Source organism: Dendropsophus ebraccatus, chromosome 8 (assembly GCF_027789765.1).
Source record: "Dendropsophus ebraccatus isolate aDenEbr1 chromosome 8, aDenEbr1.pat, whole genome shotgun sequence".
In the NCBI taxonomy this organism is placed as follows: domain Eukaryota; kingdom Metazoa; phylum Chordata; class Amphibia; order Anura; family Hylidae; genus Dendropsophus; species Dendropsophus ebraccatus.
Genome location: NC_091461.1, coordinates 58,643,905 through 58,667,020, shown reverse-complemented (window position 1 = coordinate 58,667,020; position 23,116 = coordinate 58,643,905). Strand labels below are relative to the sequence as shown.

The 23,116-nt window shown below is 42.4% G+C and overlaps 1 protein-coding gene across 2 annotated transcripts; it reads right to left on the bottom strand.

Moving 5' to 3' along the window:
• Window positions 1-579: 579 nt before the first annotated feature.
• On the bottom strand, window positions 580-17,347 carry LOC138798611 (beta-microseminoprotein-like). 2 transcript variants are annotated; one of them, XM_069979145.1, is made up of 4 exons: window positions 16,923-17,347; window positions 6,863-6,962; window positions 4,655-4,760; window positions 580-919 (listed from the first exon to the last, which is right to left on the bottom strand). In XM_069979145.1, the coding sequence occupies exons 1-4, from the start codon at window positions 16,923-16,925 to the stop codon at window positions 595-597; spliced, it is 534 nt and encodes a 177-aa protein (XP_069835246.1). In that variant the 5' UTR covers window positions 16,926-17,347; the 3' UTR covers window positions 580-594. The 2 variants fall into 2 exon arrangements, with proteins under 2 accessions (XP_069835246.1, XP_069835244.1); XM_069979143.1 differs by lacking the exon at window positions 16,923-17,347 and adding an exon at window positions 8,724-8,778.
• Between the last annotated feature and the right edge of the window lie 5,769 nt (window positions 17,348-23,116).

The following is a 23,116-nucleotide window of genomic DNA, read 5'->3' as shown; positions in this document are numbered from 1 at the left end:
AAAAGGAAAACACTATTTTAATTGGTTTCACATTTATTATGTTGTGTTTATATATTTTCATGATTTTTATTCAGCTTTTTTTTTTTTAAATAAAGTTGACTATGCAGAATTTTTCACTTTTTGAAAGGGTACTTGAAACTGATCCCTAGTATAGTATATAGCTGTTCATCTGCACTGCTGTGTATTATACCTGTTAGTTTCCCACTCACAGTTAACCTGACTGCCATGGTTACCATTGATGCCATCACAGGTTTGCTGAAGGGGGACACATATCAACCTCATAGAGGAAGTGGTCACTATTTTGGGTTAAACTTATTAAACCAGCATAAGCACCAACTCTGAGCTGGTGTAGATCTACGCTACAGTTTATGCCCGCGTGCAGCTTATATTATAGTAAATACAGCGCATGCAATGCACAACCATTTTACACTATACCACACTCCCTGCATTTTGTTTGCAATATTTTGCCTTTGATTATTGAATGAGACACAACAGATGATGGATGGATAATAATCATCTTTTATTGTCAGGCAGACCAACTTTATTGCAAAAATAATCATTTATCATTTGTCAGACCAGAAACAAAGGTATCTATTATTTTAAGATGTCATTAAGTTTACTCCTCTTTTTGTTTTCTTCTTCTTCTTCTTCTTCTTCTTCTTCAATGTTTTCCTCACAGTCTTCAATGGTTTTGTCACAGTCTTCATTGTTTTCGTATTGTGAAAGTAACTTTAAGTACTCCTTCATATCAATTTCATCGCTTGAGGTGCCTTCACTATTGTCACTACTGTCACTATCTAATTCCAGTAGTTTAAAAGCGCACGGAATGGAGGGATCTCTTTTTCTCACAACTTTGTAAGTACAGTTTACTTTAATGGCCTTGCACATCCTTGGATTGAATCCTACTAAGATTGCATCCCTGCAGAAGCAAAAACATGACAAAGAGTCAACACGGACAATGCAATGCTGTTTATTTGTAAATGAAACCATATAATGAGGCAGGCAATTATGGCTTTAGGCTAGGTTCACACTACATTTTTGCTGTCTGTTTAACATATCCATTTTGAGGGGGAATAATGCAGAATAGATGGTAAAAACGGATGCAGTTGTATGTCATCCACCATACATTAGGATTCATTTTCTATTGACTTACAATATAAGTAAGAAGAAAACAACCTCCTGTTCAGACTCGCCAGTAAATCTGACGTCTTTTTTTGGGCGAGGGGGTATGTTGGTATTGGTCAGGTCTGGTATGGCAGTGTTATTCAGTCACAGTATGGTGGTATTGATCAGGTCTGGTGTGGCGGTGTTATCCAGTCACAGTATAGCGGTATTGTTCAGGTCTGGTTTGGCAGTGTTAAATGTGACCCCTGGAGCTATTACCTACCAATCTACCAGTCCTGTGGTGAGAATTCTTTCAGACAATATGCAAACTACTCTAATCATTGATTCAATGATTCTACATGTAGAGAAATGCATGTGGCCAAAACCACGCTCCCATTTCTTCCCCAGTAGTCTGTTACCAGGATTAGTGGCCATACGCCTATTGATTACCACATGAGGGTCTGGTTTCGGCTGCATGTGGGGACGTACAGTAAATGTGGGATCGCAGCCTAGGACTCAGATATCAATATGATGTTCAGAAACTAGAAAATCATGATGCTAATTGGTAAGTGAAAATGGGGCGTCCTCAGGTTTAGTGCCTAGGGCAGCAGCAGCTGTTAATATGGCCCTGCATTAATTGTGCAATCTAGGGTTTCTTTTGGTGGCTAGATATGGAAAAGTGATTTTTTTTTTACCATTAATACTATAATGTTTTGGTAAAAAAAAATATTATATTTATTATTAGTATTTCTAAGTGAATCTGTCACTAGGTTTAAGGTGGCCTATGTTATAGGGGTATTCCCATCTCAAATAACATAGTTATACTTGTAGAACTCGTCAAGTTCAATATTTTTGCAAATACATTGATTTAGCAAACTTGCCTCCTTCTGATATGCTGCTCTTTCTTTCCCATTATTGACAGCTTTTTGTCTAGATTACCGACTACCACTCTGCTCTAAAAGCAGTGGTCGAACTGATACCAGGTCTATATCATGATAAATCAGTCATGCTTATCTTGTCACGCCCTACTGTCCACCTCTCGGTTAACAGGATGAACTCCGACAAGAAGGCACAGATATGTGCTGACGTACACCAGAAGTAGCATTGATAATTTTTCCCATAGTGCATATGTATGGGGGGAATTCATCATCTGCAGTGTATGTGCTGCTCTGCTTAAGAAGTAAGTGCATGTGTCACCTTACACTTATTCATCAAAAGTTACACACAGTTTGAAGAATTTTTGTATATTTGCTGCTGTGCCTGTATATCTGAGCCTGTATGTCTAACCTCTTGACCACTGATACACTCTTTAACGGTGGTCACTAAGGGTCCTTACTCTAGGCCACCACCTTTTCATGTCTAAAATAAGGCAGATGGGCTTCTACTGTAGATTAAAGGGAATCTGTGGATTATACAAAATCTCAGGTCTCCTACTGTAATGAAGAGTCAAAGAGCAGTTGTGGCTCATCATTTGTGCCGCATTGTTGCACACATAAACACTGCTTTCTCCTCCCTGTTCTTCATGGATAATCCCTGCTGCATTGTCTCCTCCCCGCTCAGATGTCAGCTAGTGTCTCCGATTGCAGATCAGACCTCTGTAGGCAGAAACACTCATCTGAAAAAAACGCTCAGATATAGTTGAATCTCCTACCCAAATATATTGGAGCCATGGTCCAGGGGAGAATAATCTAAGAGACCAACAATGTAAATTTTTTCTTGATTCGATTTCCCTGATGGAAATGAAGTACAGCTTTTTAATTTAATTTTTTTCTCATTATTGTATTAAAAAATCCCCTGAATTTTAAAACTAATTTGGAGCTGGGAAATATTTGCACTTTGGCTGCGTTCACACTACGTATATTTCAGTCAGTATTGCAACCAAAACCAGGAGTGGATTAAAAACACAGAAAGGCTCTGTTCATACAATGTTGAAATTGAGTGGATGGCCGCCATATAACAGTAAAGAACTGCCATTATTTCAATATAACAGCCGTTGTTCTAAAATAACAGCAAATATTTGCCATTAAATGGAGGCCATCCACTCAATTTCAACATTGTGTGAACAGATCATTTCTGTGTTTTTAATCCACTCCTGGTTTTGGTTGCAATACTGACTGAAATATACATATACTGACTGAAATATACGTAGTGTGAACGCAGCCTAAAAATGATACAATAATAAGAATAAAGAAAAAATATGTACCTATATTTAATTTCCATCAGAGGAATTGAACCAAGGGAAAATAAACATTGTTGTTCTCTACACAGATGATTTACCCCTAGACCATGGCTCCAACACATTTGGGCAGGAGATTCAACTATATAGTATATCTTTAAGACATAAGCTGCCTACAGAGAACTGATCTACAATCAGAGACCGCTGAGCGGGCAGGTGGCTGGACAGCAGAGATTATTCATAAAGAAGAGGGAGGAGAGGTGTGCCAGAGTGCAGCACAAACGCTGAGCCACAACTTCTCTTTGACTCTTCATTTCAGTAGGAGAACGGAGATTGTGCATAATCCACTCCACAGACAAATTACCAAAAGGTAACATGCTCACCAGGGGACTGCCAAGTAAAGTACCCAAGTCAGGCTGAGTGTTAAAAGATTCTATTTAACCCTTTACATGCCGCTGTCAGATCTTACTATCAGGGCTTTTGTGGGTCTCAGGCTTATTTGTTTAGCTGACTTCACTTGTGGCATATGTACTACAGATTTTCCATGCAGAAAATTCACAGCATTTGCAGTACCAATAAAGGGGAAGAAATCTAAAAAGATCTTTTATGGCTATGTTCACACAACATCAAAAATAGAGATAAGGGAAGACGGATGTCCAATGCACACAATGTATTGAAAAACGGACGTTTTTACCGCGGATGTCAAAATAATGAACATGATCATTATTTTCGAACGTCTTTTGCAAACAGTGGACGTTTTTTATTAGTTGCTCACACACAGTTTTTCTTTTGTCACGGTTCTTTCTTCGTTTTTACTATTAAATTCAATGGACTTTTCATTTAAGCCGCATCCAAAGTCCAGTTAGTAATCCCAAACTAAAATAATGTGCAAACACCAGTAACTGCACTAAGGGGAGGCCAGACAGCTAAATAATGTCCGTTATTTTAGACTCAAAATAACGGACGTCATTTTACACAGAGCTGAAAAAACGTTGTGTGAACATAGCCTAAGGTTAAGACAAACTAATAGAAAGTTACATTTCTATTTGCTGAAGTAAAGTTTGCATATTAGTTGGCTGGTAGGGTCCTTTTTCTAATAATAAATGTTCACACACCCTAATAATAATGGCTGTTTTTAGATGACAGCCATCATTTAAGAGCTATTGTTTTCAAAATAACGACCGTTGTTTTTGAAACAATGGCCATTATTTGCTGTTAAATGGGGGCTGTCCACTAAAAACGTCCGTCATGGTGAAGGTGTGTGAACATAGCCAGACTGCTTTTCTAATAATTAACACTGGTAATGACACATCTGATTTCTTGAATGTATATCCTTCATGTAAGGTAAGAGCTATTATCAATGTGGACACTTACTGGGTGCAGCATTTTATTCCGAATTTGTAACAAGTACATTGTTCACAATTGTCTGTTGACCATTTGGAAGTATAGTTTTGCAGTTTGCCATCTCTCAAGCAGCCTCCTAAAGACACAGAATATTATAAGCATGTTTGCATGTAGTGAATTTGGTATTCTGTAATATTTTCAAAACTAGAAGATTCTACTTTTGTCTTTGGTGGTATAGAAATTCATCTTCATTATTCCCCCCCATCCAAAAATAACAGAGTGACCAGAAGTACTAATATACTGAAATAGCTTTTTTAAAACTGTTCAAGAGGAATCATGGGAGATATATTTTCTTCTCTTCTATGCCATCTGAGCAGGACCGCCTAAACTCTGGAACCAGCCTTTGTAAGCAATAGCACCACAGTACCACAGTACAATTTGACAAAACATAGCAGAAAATACACAATGCCACTAGTGGATGTCAGAGTATCACAATACATACTAAATTTATTTAGCCAGAAAGCCCTTTCAAGAACATGTTTTGGAGGATTAAAAAAATGTGCCTGCTTTATTCAAAAACAGTGCCCCCCCCCTCCCCCCTGTCTACAGTTTATGTTATGTACTGCAGCCTCATTCTCAACTGCACACAAACCATGAGTGCTGTGTTTAAAAATAATATATGTTAAAGTTTAACTGTAATTTCTGGTGACTTTTTAGGAGAAGCTGTGTGTCTGTATAGGCAGAGCAGCATTAGTTCTGGCTATTCTCTCACTAGTAAATGCTATTTTTCCTCCAAAAATTCAGTTGTACCTGAAGGAAGCTCTTAAAGGGAACCTGTCACCCCCCGTGCCGGGGTGACAGGCTCCCGACCCCCCGTTAGAGCCCCCTATACTTACCTAATCCCGCCGGGTCCCGCTTCTGGAGGTGGTCGGGTGATGAAGCTCTCAGCCGCTGCAGCCCGGCGCGCGCGCGCTGAGAGATGAGTTCAACGCTCATGGAGAATGACGGAGCGCTGGACTCTCCTGTCATTCTCTATGGGTGTTGGACTCATCTCTCAGGGCGCACGCTGGGCTGCAGCGGCTGAGATCTTCATCACCCGACCACCTCCAGAAGCAGGACTCGGCGGGATTAGGTGAGTATAGGGGGCTCTAACGGGGGGTCGGGAGCCTGTCACCCCGGCACGGGGGGTGACAGGTTCCCTTTAAACACACCACATCCATTGTTTGCGTGCAGTTGAGAATGAGGCTGGGTTGCAGTGGCACTATAAGCAGGTTCTGCCCAATGAACCTTCTGATATGCCCCATAAGCTCTTTACCTGATGACTACAGGGCTGTGAATCATTCTCCTCTTCTCCTCTGCATTTTTTCTCTAATTGCCCCAATGCTAATCAGGAGAGTAGGAGCAGCCCAGTCCGCCACCTCCTATGATTATGCATAGTGGGCGGCACAGGAGGAGGCGTGCTGGGCGGGGGCAGGCTGGTGCTGCGGGCCGTTGGGTGACACCCCAAATGCTCCTATGCCCCTGATTAGCATTGGGGCAATTAGAGAATATCTTAGGAATGCAGAGGAGAATGATTCACAGCCCTGCACTCATCAGGTAAAGAACTTTTTGGGCATATCAGCATATCACTTTTTTGTATTTGTATTTTTTGTTTGTTTTTTTAACCATTTTTTACTTCTGGTCCATTGGCCCATTTCTCCAACCAGCCGCCGCCCGCAGCCTCCTTAACACATCCTGCAGCCCCGGCAGCCCTGATCGCCCCCACGGGCGCCCGATCGCCCCCCCACAGCCCCGATCGGGGCTGCCGGGGGGATGATCAGGGCTACCGGGGCTGCAGGATGTGTTAAGGAGGCTGCGGGCGGCGGCTGGCTGGAGCATATACTTTACCTGGTCCCCGCTCCGGTTTGCTGAAGACACTGGGAACCGTCGGAGCCGGGATCAGGTAAAGTATCAGCTCCGGCAGCCGGGGGGGTTAAAAGGGCGGGCTGCAGACAAACTCGCAGCAGGGATGTTCATCCCTGCTGCGATTTTTCCCGCCATTGACTACACAGGGACGGGATATGCAGCGAGTTTCACTGCGTTTACGCAGCGAGAAACTCGCTGCATATACGTCCTGTGTGTTTGCACCCTTAGGGTAACTTTTTTTTAATACAGGTTTTTACTGTGTGAACATGGCCTATGTCAAAATGAATATAGCTGGCATACAGTGTATTGTATTGAAATTAAAAGTCAGCTGACCTTTGGCTCCTCTAGTAAGTGTATTCTTTTGCCAATTGCAATCGCTGTGACATAGTATTACAAAGAATCCAAGTGCTCCCACCACGTGAAGAATGAAAGTCTGGAAAACAACATTAAATATACTAGTTATCTTGGGGTGTTGACCTAGATTTTTCTCACTTATATGTTCATAATCTCAGTGGAAATATGGTCCACTTATGGTAGGTAGAGAGATAGATAGGAGATAGATAGATAGATAGATAGATTGATTGATTTGTGTTTAATATAAAAAAATACATAGGAGTAAGGACACAAGCCTTGCATCATCAGCTTTCATAAGTATAGCCATGGGACGTCCCACTAGTTAAAATATTACTTTGTAGGCATTTGCTACAATGTTTGCAAAAATGTGCTTAGTTGGCTAAGTGACTTTCTGCTAAAAAAAAGATGTGCTCTTCTGTCCACACTCCCACGGTGTCCTCTTCTGTGTCCCCATGCCTCAAAATCATCTAATCTCTAGAGGGACAGCCCGCTCAGCCAATCAGTGACTGACTGATACAGGATAGCACCACAGCCTGTGATAGGCTAAGTAGGCTGTCACTCTTGTCTGGACAGTGACACCCCAATCAGCCAATCACTGGCTGCAGAGTCTTCCCATCTCAGTCAGTAATTGGCTGAGTGGGCTGGAAGCAAAGAGACAGGGAAGAGCACACCGGGAGAATGTGGACAGGTAAGTTGTGCACCAAAACTGCACTAAAAGAGGTAAACAATTGTTTAGCTGTTTTAGTGCGATTCGTTAAGGTTCAGTTCACAAGTTTTCGAATTTTACACCAAAAATTTGCGAACCTGGCAAACTGAATTTTTCAAAACTTTGCACATCCCTATTAATTTGTGATGATCGTTGTAAATCAAAACTTTTTAACGTGAGACTACAACTCTGTGAAAAACTAAAACAGGAACCATACTGTATAGTATGGTGGGGTGGCAGTGGGAGGCTTAAATATAAGAATATAAGATAGTTGATAGAATGTCAACATTTAAGACAATTAAAATGAATCCAGAAATTGCTCACAAGAATGGTAAATGAGAATGGTCTCCATCTCCCGAGAAAATAATGGTCTTTTTTTAGCGTTTAAATGTTTTATTCAATTTTTCATAAAATACAATAACAATGGCAAAAGACTGGTACGAACATAGCTTACAGAATGAAACCATTACATAGCAAGACGCCATACTTGAGAGACATATTGATAACATTAGTATAAGCTATAACCTGGTTCTGACGGATTTAGATTGAGAAGCAGCCAGACTGTGTGGGTGATAGGAAGCATTTCATCATTGTCACCCCTGATGTTTCTTTCTGTTGGAGTTTAATCTATATACCAGAATAAATCCTGGTAAACTGCACTACAATGGAGCCTGCTTATCCTCATAAAGTGGGCTATAGAGAGGATACGCATAAGGGACCTGGCCCAAGCCCCGCCCCCCTAATTCTCCTAGAACATCAAAAAACTCAACAATAATACCAGCTTTGAAAGAATTTCATTTTTTGGGGGTGGAATACCCCTTTAAGATTGCAGAAATTTAAGAATTTCTGCAATCAGATTAGAGACCCTTGTCCAGTATGAATCAAGGCGACGGCATGCGCATATTCCATGGAGTAGGTCTGCTTTTGGCAGATGCCACTGGGGACAAGCAGCTTTTCTATTTGGTAATGCGGGGGATGGAGGGAACTGAAAAGCATTTATGGTGTTATGAAAAAGCTTGAGTTGGGTCTCTCTCCATTTTTCACTCAAGATAAGCTTCCTACAGTCTATTATAGGACAACGCCGGCGCAAAGGGAAAATAAAAAAGATATAGCCGATGCTGTTTCTATACTCACCCACACTCCTGGCTCCATCTCTGTTCGAATCTCCCACTGATCGTGGGTTCTGGAGCTCTCGTCGGCATCTTCTACTCTCTGGCACTTCCTTGTTCTTTGGCTGGCAGCGTCAGATGACTTACAGCTTGCTCAGCCAATTGGAGCTGAGCAAGCTGTGAGTCATCTGCTGACGTCTCACAGTGATGCCGGCGCGCAGGGAAGATGTCATTGAAACAAGATGGCGCTGGCAGTGGTTGACAGGGATCAGGTACCTTTGAGTTTTAATACTTTTTGGGGAAATCAAGGGGGAGGGTGATAGGGAAGTGGGGTAGAAGGGTAATTAAAGCACATTACAACAACAAAAAAATCACCGGAGTTGTCGTTTAAGCCTGTACCAATATTAATGATCTTTTTATGTGCAAACAGTGTTTCAATAATGGTTCACAAAAGTTTATATTGGCATGCTTTCAATACTTTTATTTATAGAATGGTAAGGTATAGTTGTTTTTATTGTATTTTGTAAGTTATGAAATGTAAACTCTCTGCACTTTATCTGTCCCCGTGATAGAAATTGTAACATTCATAATTAAGTAAACCTGTCTGTATCCTCTACATTCTAGGAGATTTCAACACAGTCATTGATGATACCCTATATCATGTCGGAAGTAGTGTATTCTTTCCAGTCTGACACAGTGCTCTCTGCTGCCACCTCTGTCCATGTCAGGAACTGTCCATTTGAAATCTGCATAGAAAACCTCCCCTGCTGTCCAGAAATGGAAATGAAAACACTACGTCCTGCCTGACCTACAGCAGCTGATAAGTATTGGTAGACATATCAGATTTGCTGAACTACCCCTTTATATAAATATAGATAATTTAAAAGGTTATAAAAAAAACACACATAGATGATTTCTTCCAGAAACAGTGCCTATAATTTATGCCTGGGTGCAAGTATAAATAATAAATCTGGCATGCCTTTCATTGTGAAAAGTTACACCCCCTTCCCACCCACTTGGCAAGCGGGGAGCAGACCAGTTAAAAATTGAGGCACTAGGCACTGAAAAGGGTTGGTTTTTCCTGGTCTTAATGATACGTAGAGGGAACCATTGGAGGCTGCATTTGGTATTGATATTTCAAAGGATACATCAACATGCCTGGATGGCCTTCTGGTATTTGCAAAGGATAAAATTATAATGAGGTCTCACTTAGCCTTCTCCCCTGTATGGCCCATAGACTACATTAGATTTAATATTAATTACTAATATTAAATATTAGTATTAAATATTAAAAACTAAAATTAGATAAACTAAAAACTTATCTAGCTGTTTTATGACTGTTGCAATGAATTGGGTAGGTGATATTTGGAGACATGCTGCCTTAGCGTATGTTCACACTAAAATAGTGTAATAGTAAAATTGGATGGAATTCCGCTTGTTTCAGTGTGCCATAGCCCATCTATGGGAGAGCCTGTGCTCCTCCACTGCTGTCGTTCAAGGAGGTGACATGTCCGGCAGCAGAGGAGCGTGTGCTCTCCCATAGATGGGCTATGGCAGACTGAGACAGGCGGGATTCTGCTGCGGAAGGTTCCGCCGCAGAATTCTGACAAATTTACTCAGTGTGAACATACCCTCACAAGCATAAGCATCCTGTTGACATACAAAGTTTGACCACTACAACTTTAAATTATGATGCAAATAATTTTGAACAAGGTCAAAATGAAATTGTGATTTCAAAATATGTAAAATTTTAACCCCTTAACGACATCGGGCGTAAGTATACGCCCCCGCAGGGTGGGCTTTAACGCAAACGGGCATATACTTACGCCCGATGTTTCCCCGATCGCTGTGTGTTCACACACAGCGGTCGGGGAAGATGGCCTGCTATAATGTATAGCAGGCCATCTCTGCTCGTCGGCACGGCGGGTGGTTAACCCCTCCCTTGCCGACGATCGCTGCTATATGCTGATCAATACAGATCAGCATATAGCAGCTAAATTCAGCTTTCCGGGTCATCGGTGACCCGGAAAGCAATGGCGATTGGTGCTGTCCGAGATAGCACCAATCGCCATTAGTGTCCCCACTAAAGATGGTCGCGGTGCCACCCCCATGATCGCCGTGATAGGCCGGCCAGTACATCACGGGGATCATACTGTAAAAAAACAGTGTCGCCGGGTTCTGCACCCCTCAGCTAGGTAGCTGAGGGGTGCAGAACAGGTGTGTGTGGTGCAGGTGTACCATACTCACCTGATCTGGGCGTCCGGAGCGAAGATCTGCGGTCTGCGCCGCCCTTGCGTCTTCTTCGGGTCACTTCCGGGTTCGGTCGTCCAGCGTCGGAAATCTTCGGAAACGCTCGGGTCCTCGGGTTCGGCGGGCCTCGGCAATCTCCGGCAGCGTTGCTCTACTGCCCCCTAGCGGCTGATCAGTTGCTTTGGGTTAAAAAGATTTTTTTTTTTTTTCAAAATTTTTTTTAAATTTTTTTGCGCCCTAACGCCACTGAGTGCTGATCAGCATCGCACATAAGTGCGCCGCTGATCAGCAACTCCTCCTTTTTGGCGTAGGGGCGTTTTTTCCCCCCCTATATCCTACCGCCACTGTCTGCTGATAAGTGCCCCACATAAGTGCGGCATTTATCAGCAGCTCCTTTCTTGGCGTAGGGATATTTTTTCTTACTGTCAAAAAAACACTACACTATATGGAATAAAGTTTTACACTACACTACATTACACATTTACATACCCCATATACTAGTCCCCGTATAAAGATGGCCCCCAGGGTGTTTTCGGCGTCAGACACATACGTTATTATTGCCTCCGACACCGAAGCAGCCAGTGAGGATGAATGGGGGGATCCTTCGTTCCTCCATTCATCCTCATCATCCAGTGACGTGTCTGGGGGTAGCGTAGTGTACGCTGCCCCCCAGACACGTCTTTTCCGCCAGTACCGTCCCAATAAGAGATCACGGTATGGCGTGAAATTCTCCAAACTCTGTGAGCGTACCTCAAGGTACACTTACAGATTTAGGGTACGTACACACTGCGGAATGGCGAAGGATAACCCTTTGTGCATTCCGCAGCTGGCACCCACAGGCGGACTGATGGAGGCGTGCGTCTCCGCCCGTGTCATAGACTCCTTTGCAAGTCTATGGAGTCTATGACATGTGCGGAGACGCATGCCTGCATCAGTCCGCCGGTGGGTGCCAGCTGCGGAATGCACAAAGGGTTATCCTTCGCCATTCCGCAGTGTGCACGTACCCTTAGAGTGTATGAAGGAAGGGACACCCGAATCCAGCCCCCAGATGCCCCCCCATCCTCGGAGTTAGTGGGAAGATCGTTTGGGAACTGATCTTCCCACTGCTGGATAAAGGTTACCACCTGTACGGGGATAACTTTTATACCAGCACCCCCTCTTCTGGTCCCTCGCTGCCCGAGCTACTATAGCTTGCGGCACGATCCGAAAATATCAGAAGCCGTAATAAAGCCCTAATATTTAGCAGCCATGGAGCGGACCCAGCACTTCTGGATATGAAGGACCCCGTATCGCACCAGGAAAACATTTTCCAGGTGACGCCCCCCACACTGGAAAACAGGAGACCCCAGAAGAAGTGCAGAGTGTGGCGTAACAGGTGGATCAGGAAGGACGCCATTTTCCAGTGTGACACCTGTCCTGATCACCCCGGCCTCTGCATACTGGATTGCTTCAAGGCGCACCACACGTCACTACATTTTCTAAATTTTATCCCTTATTCCTATTTCAGGGGTCACGTTGATCCAGGGATTATTCTGATCGCCATTGTGGAGTCAGGAAGGAATTTTTCCCCAGTGATGAGGCTACTGTCGTCTGCCTCACAAGGCCTTCCTCTGGATCAACACAGGTTGAATTTGATGGACACCTGTCATTTTCAACCTTATAAACTAAAAATTGGCCTAATACCCCCAAATAAATTAGAATTGTCCCTTTTCCCCAGCTAAATAGGTATGGCCGCCATTCCCATTAGAGACTGCCATGATGCAATTACAAAGCCTCTGTGCTGCCAGGACAGTAGAAACCCCCCACAAGTGACCCCATTCTGGAAACTACACCCCTTAAGGAATCTAACAAGGGGGGCAGCAAGGATTTGGCCCCCTGGTGACGGCCACATTTGTGGCGTGAAAATGAAAAAATTTTATTTTTAATTTTCACGGCACATGTTCCACATATGTGCCCATCACCAGTGGGGTCCATATGCTCACTGTACCCCCTTGTTGGATTCCTTATGGGGTGTAGTTTCTAGAATGGGGTCACTTGTGGGGGGTTTCTACTGTCCTGGCAGCACAGGAGCTTTTTAATTGCAACATGGCCTCCATCCTCCATTCCAGCCTCTAAATGGCGCTCTGTCCCTTTGGTGGCTTTCCCTGTGCCCATATGGCACATTATGCCCACATGTGGGGTATTTTCGTACTCAGGGGAAATTACCCTACACGTTTTGTGTTCACTTTTTTTTTTAACCCCTTGTGGAAAAGGAAAAAATCAAGGCTAGACTAACATATAGTGTAAAAATTTTTTAATTTTTACACTAAATCATTGATCTTGTCTTGATTTTTTCATTTTCACAAGGGGTTAAAAGATAAAAAAAAACACTAAATGTGTAGAGCAATTTCCTCTGAGTACGGAAATACCCCACATGTGGACATAAAGCGTCATGCGGGTGCAGGGTAAGCCTCCAAAGGGAAGGAGCGCCATTTGGCTTTTGGAGGCTGGATTTGGCTGGAATGGATTTCGAGGGGCCATGTTGCATTTAAAGGGCCCCTGTGTTGCCAAGACAGTTGAACCCCCCCACAAGTGACCACATTATGGAAACTACACCCCTCAGGGAATGTAACAAGGGGTGTAGTGAGCATATGGACCCCACTGGTGACGGGCACAAATGTGGAACAATATGGCGTGAAAATGAAATATTACATTTTTTACACTATAATGTTGGTTTAGCCTTAAATTTTTAGTTTTCACAAGAGGTTAAAAGAGAAAAAAACACACAAAATGTGTAGAGCAATTTCCCCCGAGTCCGTAAATACCCCACAAGTGGACATAAAGCGCCATGTGGGCGCAGGGCAAGCCTCCGAAGGGAAGGAGCGCCATTTGGATTTTGGAGGTTGGATTTGGCCAGAATGGATGATGAACTCCATGTCGCATTTACAGAGCCCTTGTGCTGACAAAACACTGGAAACCCCCACAAGTGACCCCATTCTGAAAACTAAACCCCTCAAGGAATCTAAAAAGGGGTGCAGTGAGGATATGGACCCCTTAATGACGGGCACATTTGTGCCGTGAAAGTGAAAAAATGAAAGTTTTCACTTTCACGTCACATTGTTCCACATTTGTGCCCGTCACCAGTGGGGTCCATATCCTCATTGCACCCCTTGTTAGATTCCTTGAGGGGTGTAGTTTCAAGAATGGGGTCACTTGTGGGGGGTTTCCAGTGTTTTGGCAGCACGAGAGCTCTGTAAATGCGATATGACCATTCCAGTAAAATCCAGCTTGCAAAGGCCAATTGGCGCTCCTTCCCTTTGGAGGCTCGTCCTGCGCCCGCTTGGCACTTTATGTCCACATGTGGAGTATTTCTGTACTCGGGAGAAACTGCGCTACACGTTTCGTGTTTTTATTTTTTCTTTTATCCCCTTGTAAAAATGAAAAATGAAGGCTAGAACAACGTTTTAGTGTAAAAAATTAAATTTTTCCTTTTTTACACCACATTGTTCTGGGTCCAGATGCTCACCGCACCCCTTGTTACATTCCTTGGGGGGTGTAGTTTTCTAAATGGTGTCCCTTTAGGGGTGTTTTTTAGGTTTTGGCACCCCAGAGCCTCTGCCAACCTGAAGTGGTGCGGTCAAAAATGACCAAATATAATGGAGGTGTTGAAATTGACTAGGCGCTCCCTTATATCTGAGGCTTGTGGTTGCGTCAAATAGAGCAATAGGGCCACATATGGGGTATATCTATAAACTGCAGAAACGGGGCAATCAATATTGGGGTGCATTTCTCTGCTAATAGGTTTATCATTATGAAAGATATTGGATTACGATAAAATCTCTGCACAGAAAATAAAAATTTTCAAATTTCTTACACACATAGCTTTTATTTCTGTGACTCCCCTAAAGGGTTAAAAAACTTTCTGGATGTGCTTTTGCAGAGTTTGGGGGGGGCAGTTTCTGAAATGGGGTGCTTTGTGGGGCTTTCTAACATACAGTCCCCTCAAATACACTTTAAACCTGAACAGGTCCCTAAAAATATCTGATTTTGAAATTTTACTGAAAATTTGGAAAATTGCTGCTAATGTTTTAAGCTTTCTATTGTCTAAAAAAAAATGAAATATAGTTTAATAAAAGCTACCAACATAAAGTAGACATGTTGCTAATGCTATTTAATATATAATTTATGTGGCATAACCATTTTCTGTATAGGCAGAAAGGTTTCAAAGTTGGAAAAATGCATTTTTTCACAATTTTTCACGTTATTTTGGTGTTTTTCATAAAGATTCGTTATGAGTATCGACTCCAATTTACTAGAAATGTAAAGTACCATATGTCACGAGAAAACAATCTCAGAATCAGCTGGTGTAAAAAAAAAAGTGTCTTTTTTTTTTTAAATAATGTCCGTTATTACCAAATCAAAACTGAAGTCAATAGAACGCATTGAAGTCAATGGAATGAGCACCGCCCAATACACATAGGAGGACATTTATGAAATCTGCGCCGCAGATTCGCCCCTTCTCCCTGGCGTACGCCAGCCGTATCCCAGGCTCACTTGATGGGCAGACAGGGAGGAGACATTGCCTCCTCTCGCGCCTGATTTATCATAATTTACACCTTGCTGGAAGCAGTTGTAGGTTTGTTGCCTGGGGCACTGGGCTAGCCGGGTTTACAAAAAGTCTTAGTGAATCCGGCCAGGGAAAACGGGGCAGGGCCTAATTTAAGACTGTACTTGTACGTCCGCCTTCATAAATGTGCCCCATAGTGTATTGACTAATGGACATTGTGCAGACGTCAAATTAATGGTCATGACAATTATTCCCAGACGTTTTTATTCACGTCCTTTACACTGCCCTTACTATTAAACTTAATTGACCTTCAAAAAGAACCACAATTAAAAACGGACAGCTGCATTCAAATGTATTACGTGCCCCTGATCCCGACTCAGCAATCGATGTATCTGGTCTGCAGCAGACCAGAGTAATACAGCACTGATCTTATCGATCATTGATGTATTAAGTATGCTGCAGTGGTCTCTATGGGAGATCACTGCAGAAATAGTAAAAGTCCACAGGGGAACTAAAAGTGAAAGTGTAAAAAATAAAAATAAAGTGTTTTCCTTAATAAAAAAAAATTCCCTTCTCTAATAAAAGTTTAAATCACCCCCCTTTTCCCATTTTATATATAAAAATAAATAAACAAACATATTAGGTATCGCTGCATGTGTAATCGCACGACCTAATAAATGATCACATTCCTGATCTTGCATGGTAAACTGCGCAAGTGCAAATAAATAGTATCACGAACAATATATTTTTAACAGTGCCTACAGAGTTTCTTAAGTAATAAAGTGTTTAATTTTTTTAAATAATATAAAAACAGCACAGCATTTAAATCCCAGGTAGGTGTGATGCTCTCTTATATGTATATGCTGCCACTTTACATGCTCTGTATGGGCTCATCACACTGAGCAAAAGAGGCGGATTTTCGAGCGGATTCCGTTTAAATTGAGCTGGGCTTTGCGCTGTGCTTTTCACACTGTGGAATTTCTGCCCGTAAATTTCCTTTGCGGATCCGCTTTCTGCCCAAAGAAGTGAGATGTTACTTCTTTGGGCTATGTGCACACTGAGGAAAAGGCGAGGAATTAGGTGAGAAATTGAAGAGGAATTTCAGCTTGAAATTCCTTCCGTAAAATATGTACAGAGCAAAGTCCCATTGTGTTGAATGGGTTTTCTGCTCTGCTGTTCATTCACACTGCAGAATTTCCGAGCAGAATTTTCTGCTGTATATCTGCTAGAGGAATCCTATAGAAGTCAATGGGGGGCTTAAATTCTGCCTGAAAACTTTCAGCTACAATTCCTCAAGAATTGCTCAGTATGCACATACCCTAGAGGAGTAATTTCAAGCAGAAATCTTTCCACTTCAATTCCTCATCTTTTGCTCAGTGTGCATGAGCCCTATCTGTTAAAATTCATCATTGTAGTAAATAGACTCACCATTGCTGACTGTCTTTTCTCCAAACGCAAAACGACATGTTTGAAGAATTTATATATATATGCGTTCTTGCCAATGGATAGGAAAACACGTATATGAATTGTAAGTGCAAATATTTAATATAGCAACACTTAGAGTCAGTGTTGTCATCATTGTAATCTCTTCCCATCATAGATTTGCTGGCAAGTACAGTCAAACATGGGATTATATTTCTTGGTATACAATTGTGGAATACTGTAAGATTAAACTGGCTATGAAACAGATTTGGCTCCGCACAGCATGCAGATTGATAACTTAAGGTTATTTGCACTGTTATTTATACATGAGTGCATTCAGAATTAGTGTGAGGGTGTCATAGCCCTATCAATGTCTACTGTATTCACTTATATGTAATGCACTATAAACAATTATTCCCCCTTTTCATGTCTCACTAGTATAATTTTATTTTATGTTTGTTATAATAAATGGTTTCCTCGGCAACCATAGCAACCAATCAGCATGCTACAGGGTGCCGATTGGGCCCCGGACACCTAGTTGACAAGTCTGTAATCCATTTCAATGCCGTGATGGTGCAGAGTGTTAAGGGGTTAAAACTAAGAAGGGAAGATCAGGTAGCTAATTAAACCCGGTATAACAGGCCAGAGTATACCCCCAGCCCAGACTATACAAAGGGTTAAAATGGCCTAGGCTAGATTATACCCTGGGTATATTTTGGCCTAGGCTATTTTATACCCGAGGTATATTTTGGCCTAGGCGAATTCATACCCCTCAGGCCATTTTATAACCTCTAGCGTAACTTTGTAGCCCAGCTGTTTTAGACTGGGTTCACACTGTGTTATTGCAGTCCGTTCCCCCCCCCCCCCATCCATTCTTTGCAAAAAAAGGAAGTGTTTGTGTGCCTCCATTTTGATCAGTTTTCCCATTAACTTCCATTAAAAAAAAACTGATACAAATGCATCCTTTTTTTTGTGTACACAAATAACGTGTTTGACCGCGTTTTTGTATACACTTAAAAAAAGATGCGTATTGATCTGTTTTTCAATCAGTTTTTTTTTTATGCAAAATAGGATGGGGAAAAAAAAACAAAACAGACTGCAGAAAACCCAGTGTGAACACAGCCTTAGGCATAAATTGTGCAATAACTTTTGCAAGATGTATCCAACCGTAAAATTTTGCACAGCCCTTAAAAACCTCCACCTCCTGGGCATATTTTCGTTTTTGCATTTTCGGTTTTTCCTCCTCGGGTTTAAAAGGCCATAGCAGTTGCATTTTTTCACCTACAGACCCACATGAGCCCTTATTTTTTGTGCATATATGCAAAAAAGAAATTTTGGCACTCACCCCAAAAAGCAGCTTTAAAAGCCTTTAAAAAGCCTTTAGAGCGGCTCAGTGAAGACGCTGACAAGTGACTGAGCTACAGCCGTTTCACGCGCATGCGCAGCGCGCTTCCTCAATAACTTTTATATTATTTGATGGCTTGTAAAAAATCAAAACCTTTCAAAAAAAACGAAATGTTCTTTAAAATCGCTCCATTCCCATGCGTATAACGCTTTTATCCTTTGGTCTATGGGACTGTGTGAGGTGTCATTTTTTGCTCCATGATGTGTTCTTTCTATCAGTACCTTACTTGCGCATATGCGACTTTTTGATCGATTCTTTTCATAATTTTTCTGAATTTGATGTGACCAAAAATGCAAAATTTTGCACTTTGGGATTTTTTTGCGTTTACACCGTTTACCGTGCGAGATCAGGAATGTGATCATTTAATATTTCGGGCGATTACACACGCGACAATGTCAAATATGTTTATCTATTTATTTTTGTTTGTAAGATGGGGAAAAGGGGTGGATCAAACTTTTTTTAGGGGGGGGGGGGTGGATTTTTTATTATTAAAAACACATTTTTTTTTTTTCTCTAACAGTAATTAGAAGCCCCCTGGGGGACTTCTATACACACAGCACTGATCTCCCATTGAGATCAATGCTGTGTATATAATAGAGCAATGATCCATCAGATCAGTGCTCTATTATAATGGTCTGCAGCAGACCATCTAAATAGATTGCCGAGCCGAGAGGGGGGGGGGGGAATCCGGCCACTAGACACCAGGGAGAGGGGGACACGAGACAGTTAGAGGCAGCTGTCATGTTTGACAGCTGCATCTAACTGTCCTAATTAGTGGGCACGGCCAATCGGCGGCACCCGCTAATAGCTGCGGTCCCGTGCTGCAGTAAGCAGCCGGGATCGCGGCGGTTCAGAGCGGGGCCACAGCGCGGCCCCTTTCTGAACCTCCCTACCCCCCCGTAGGACATGCCGGCACGTCCTGCAGAGGAAAGGGGTTAAATAGTACAGATGATGCAGTGATGGGACAGCGACACCTACTGTCAGTTCAGTGTAAGCACTGTACTGTATTTCCCAACAAGAGGAAGCATGATATAAAGTATGATATAAAAAAAAAATCTGCGCACTTTTCAACAAATTAGAAATAAAGTGAAAAAAACTGTGATAACATTATGACCTGGAGGGATATATTCTGGCCTAGGCTATTTTCCCACCCCCTGGTATAGAATATATCCCCTGGGGTATACTGCGGCCTGGGCCAGAAGTGAGAAAACCAGTGACATGATAACTTGAAGGAATATAGTCTTACCTAGACTGTTTTACACCCCCAAATATAGAGTTTATCCCCCAGGGTATATTGTGGCCTGGACTAGACCATTCCCAGGTTTATAGTATGGCCTAGGCTATATTACACCCCTAGGTATGAAAATATATTGTGGCCTGGGCCAGGGGTGAGAAATCTAGTGAAGTGATAACACAGACCACCTGAACAGTGGCAGGGTTAACTCTGAAGCTGCCAAAAGCATAGCAAGCAAGGTGGGTGGGACTGAATAAACCTGTGTTCAGACAGGGTTCAGGGCACTGCATAGAAACACCAAATTCATTGCCTTCTCTGCTGCACAGCCCGAACCGAGGAGCACTGAGGCACAGTCCTGACAATTTAATTGTGAAATCAAGGTCCCAGAGTCTGGAGAGTGGAGACACACAATCCAAACTGCTTGAGGTCTAGTATGAAGTTTCCACAATCAGTGATGGTTTTGGGAGCCATGTCATCTGCTAGGGTTGGTCCATTGGGGAGATTTATCAAACATGGTGTAAAGTGAAACTGGCTCAGTTGCCCCTAGCATCCAATCAGATTCCTCTTTTCATTCCTCAAAGACTCCTTGGAAAATGTAAGGTGGAATCTGATTGGCTGCTAGGGGCAACTGAGCCAGTTTCACTTGATAAATCTCCCTCACTGTGTTTTATCAAGACCAAAGTCAGCGCAGCCGTCTACCAGGAAATATTAGAGCGCTTTATGCTTCCCTCTGCCAACAAGCTTTTTGGGTGATGGACCAATACCTGGTTTACTAACCACAGTATCGCTGTGCTTGATTGGCCAACAAACTCGCCTGATCTTTACCCCATAGAGAATCCATAGGGTAATGTCAAGAGGAAGATGAAAGACACCAGACCCAACAATGCAGACCAACTGAAGGCCGCTATCAAAGCAACCTGGGCTTCCATAACACCTCTGCAGTGCCACAGGCTGATCGCCTTCATGCCACGCCGCATTGCTGCAGTCATTCATGCAAATAGACCAAGTATTGAGCGCATTTTCTGTACATACTTATTTGGCCAACATTTCTGTTTTAACATTTATAGTGGGTCTTATATAATATTCACATTTTCTGAGATATTGAATGTTGGGTTTTCCTTGGCTGTAATCCAAAATCATCAATATTAACAGAAACAAAAAGTTCACACTGTTTATAATGACTCTATATAATATAGGGGTTTCACTTTTTTAATTGAATTACTGAAAAAAACAAAACAAAAAAACTTTAATTTAATTTATTGAGATGCACTTTTATCATATACAAAGCCATTCCTTATTATTACATAATGTTAACCTGATCAAAGATACCAATATAAAAATTAATGAGGTAACCACACAGCCGAAAGAAAAAAAAAAGAAGGAAGGGTGTTGCTAGGAAAACAATGGGGAAAAGGGGGAGGGGGAGGTATGGATGTAAAAAAAAAAAGTACAATGCCCGGCAGACTTTAACAATAATTGGTGAACTACCACCACCTGGTGACCAAAATGTATATGGCAATATGTTTAACTTACTCAGACGGATCCAGAAAGGCTGGGGCCCATTTTTGAAGTCTGACTTGTCTTACTTTATTTGGTTATAGCTCTGTGATGCTATAACTTATCCACACAATATTTAAATTATTTTTTGTGACATATTGTACTTTAGGTACAATGTTCTTGTGAAAACGCCCACATCTCATGAAAAAAATGAAACAAAACTAGCATTTTTTAAATTTTTTATTTTCTGCGGTCACTGTGCAGGTTTAATTATGTGATAATTTTATTGCCGACGTTGTTATGCATGTGGCAATACTAAATGTGTACTTTTTTTTCTACATTCATTTTCTACATGGGGAGTTCACTATCTGATTGCCTGATGATAGGCACGTTACATTACAATGAAATGTGCCTCTCACAGGCAAAGCTGATCAGACTCAGTCTTAGGGCTAAGCCTGATCAGTCACGGTAGCTATGACACTGGAGGTCGCCGATTCTGAAAACAACGATTTGGGCTGTGCGATCTGTCCTATAGATGCTGCAATCACAGTGATCACAGCATCTATAGGGTTAACTGCTGTTATCTGAGCTTGGCTCTGGTCTTGGCAGGTGTGGCTATAAGGACCCACCACCGATGGAACGGGCGCAGCTTTCTCCGAGGAGAGGATGTAACTGTACATTCCACTGCAGGAGCACAGGAAAGGTAACACTGTGTTCAGGTGAGTGTAAAAAAGCATACAGAAAAGTAGAAATGCCACAATATCACACAAGAACAAAAAAAAATTAAATAGAAAATACAATAAAGGGTTAATAATACAGAGGAGTAGTTACCAGTGTATACTGTACAGTCTTTATCACATTTCTCAGGAAACAACACCAAATTAGAACTTTTTAATCCTTTATTTCAGTAATTTTTTCAGATTTGATTCTACTATATTCTTTACCATTTGAACCTCTTTAGCTAGTTGTTTATGTGAATCTTGTACCTCAGATATCCTAGTTTCTGCTTTATCCTCTCTCTGTGTTACTCGGACACTTCTGCGATAACTCAGTATTGGGTGTTTTTGTACAGGTGATGTAGGTACCTGCTTAGGCCGCTTTACTGTCTCCAATGGTTGGTAACCTCCAGGCTTGTTGAGGGCCACTTGGGCACTTGTCACGGTATTCTGGAGTAGTAGCAGACCCACCCGGGATGTTAGAACTGCCACCAGGCTCGGACTGGCCTACAGGGGAACAGGGGAATCCCCCAGTGGGCCCTACCCCTTGGTGGGCCCCTGGCAGGAGGTGGGCCTCCCTGTTTGACTCTTTCTACCAGAGAATAAAAACTATTTCTATGCTATAGAAGCACAGACAAATATATGTAAGGTACCATGTGTCTTCTTGACCTAACAGCATCTAACAGTGTCAGCAGTTTGGAACACGAATTACAGCTGACAGAAGTCTTGTAACAAATGATAGTCAGGCAGTGGAGTGTGGGAAGATAATAAAAAACTATATTCACCAGTCCCTGTACCCCTGGACCGCTCTCTCTCCCACAGCTGCTGGAAGTTTTTCAGTCATTTTTGAACAGATTCTGTGTAGGTCATGGCCCCAGCTCAATGTCACATACTCGCCTGATGGATTGCCTGCTCAGCCAGTCAATAACTGCAGCGGTGTCCATCCCCAGTCAGTGATTGGCTGAGCGGGCACATTAAGGAAGAGCTTCGGGGGCACAGGGATGGGTAAGTATACTTTCTTTATTATGTTCCTGCACCCCCCTGCCTACCTGAGATTTGTTAGTTTCATGGGACTGCCCCTTTCAAGAAACTTAAGTGGCACGTTATGCTGTTCGCATAGACTGACTGAAGAGTTACTAGCAGGGGTGTAGCTAAAGAATGATGGGCCCTGGTGCAAAATTTTAACCTGGGCCCTGCCCCCCCCCCCCCCCCGATCCCACCTGATCAGGCACAGTCATAGGCTGTCCCATTGATTCAATGGGATTTCTTCTGCGCCTCCACTTTCCGTTCAAAGAATTGACAAGTGAATGGGAGTGGAGGTGAATTATTAATCCCACAGAATCAATGG

Excerpts from the sequence above, each read along its gene's own strand:
- LOC138798611 (XM_069979143.1), bottom strand. Across the intron at positions 4,761-6,862 it reads ACTTACTAGAGGAGCCAAAG|GAGGCTGCTTGAGAGATGGC; the intron begins GTCAGCTGACTT and ends CTGTGTCTTTAG. Across the intron at positions 920-4,654 it reads GGAATAAAATGCTGCACCCA|GGATGCAATCTTAGTAGGAT; the intron begins GTAAGTGTCCAC and ends TTGCTTCTGCAG.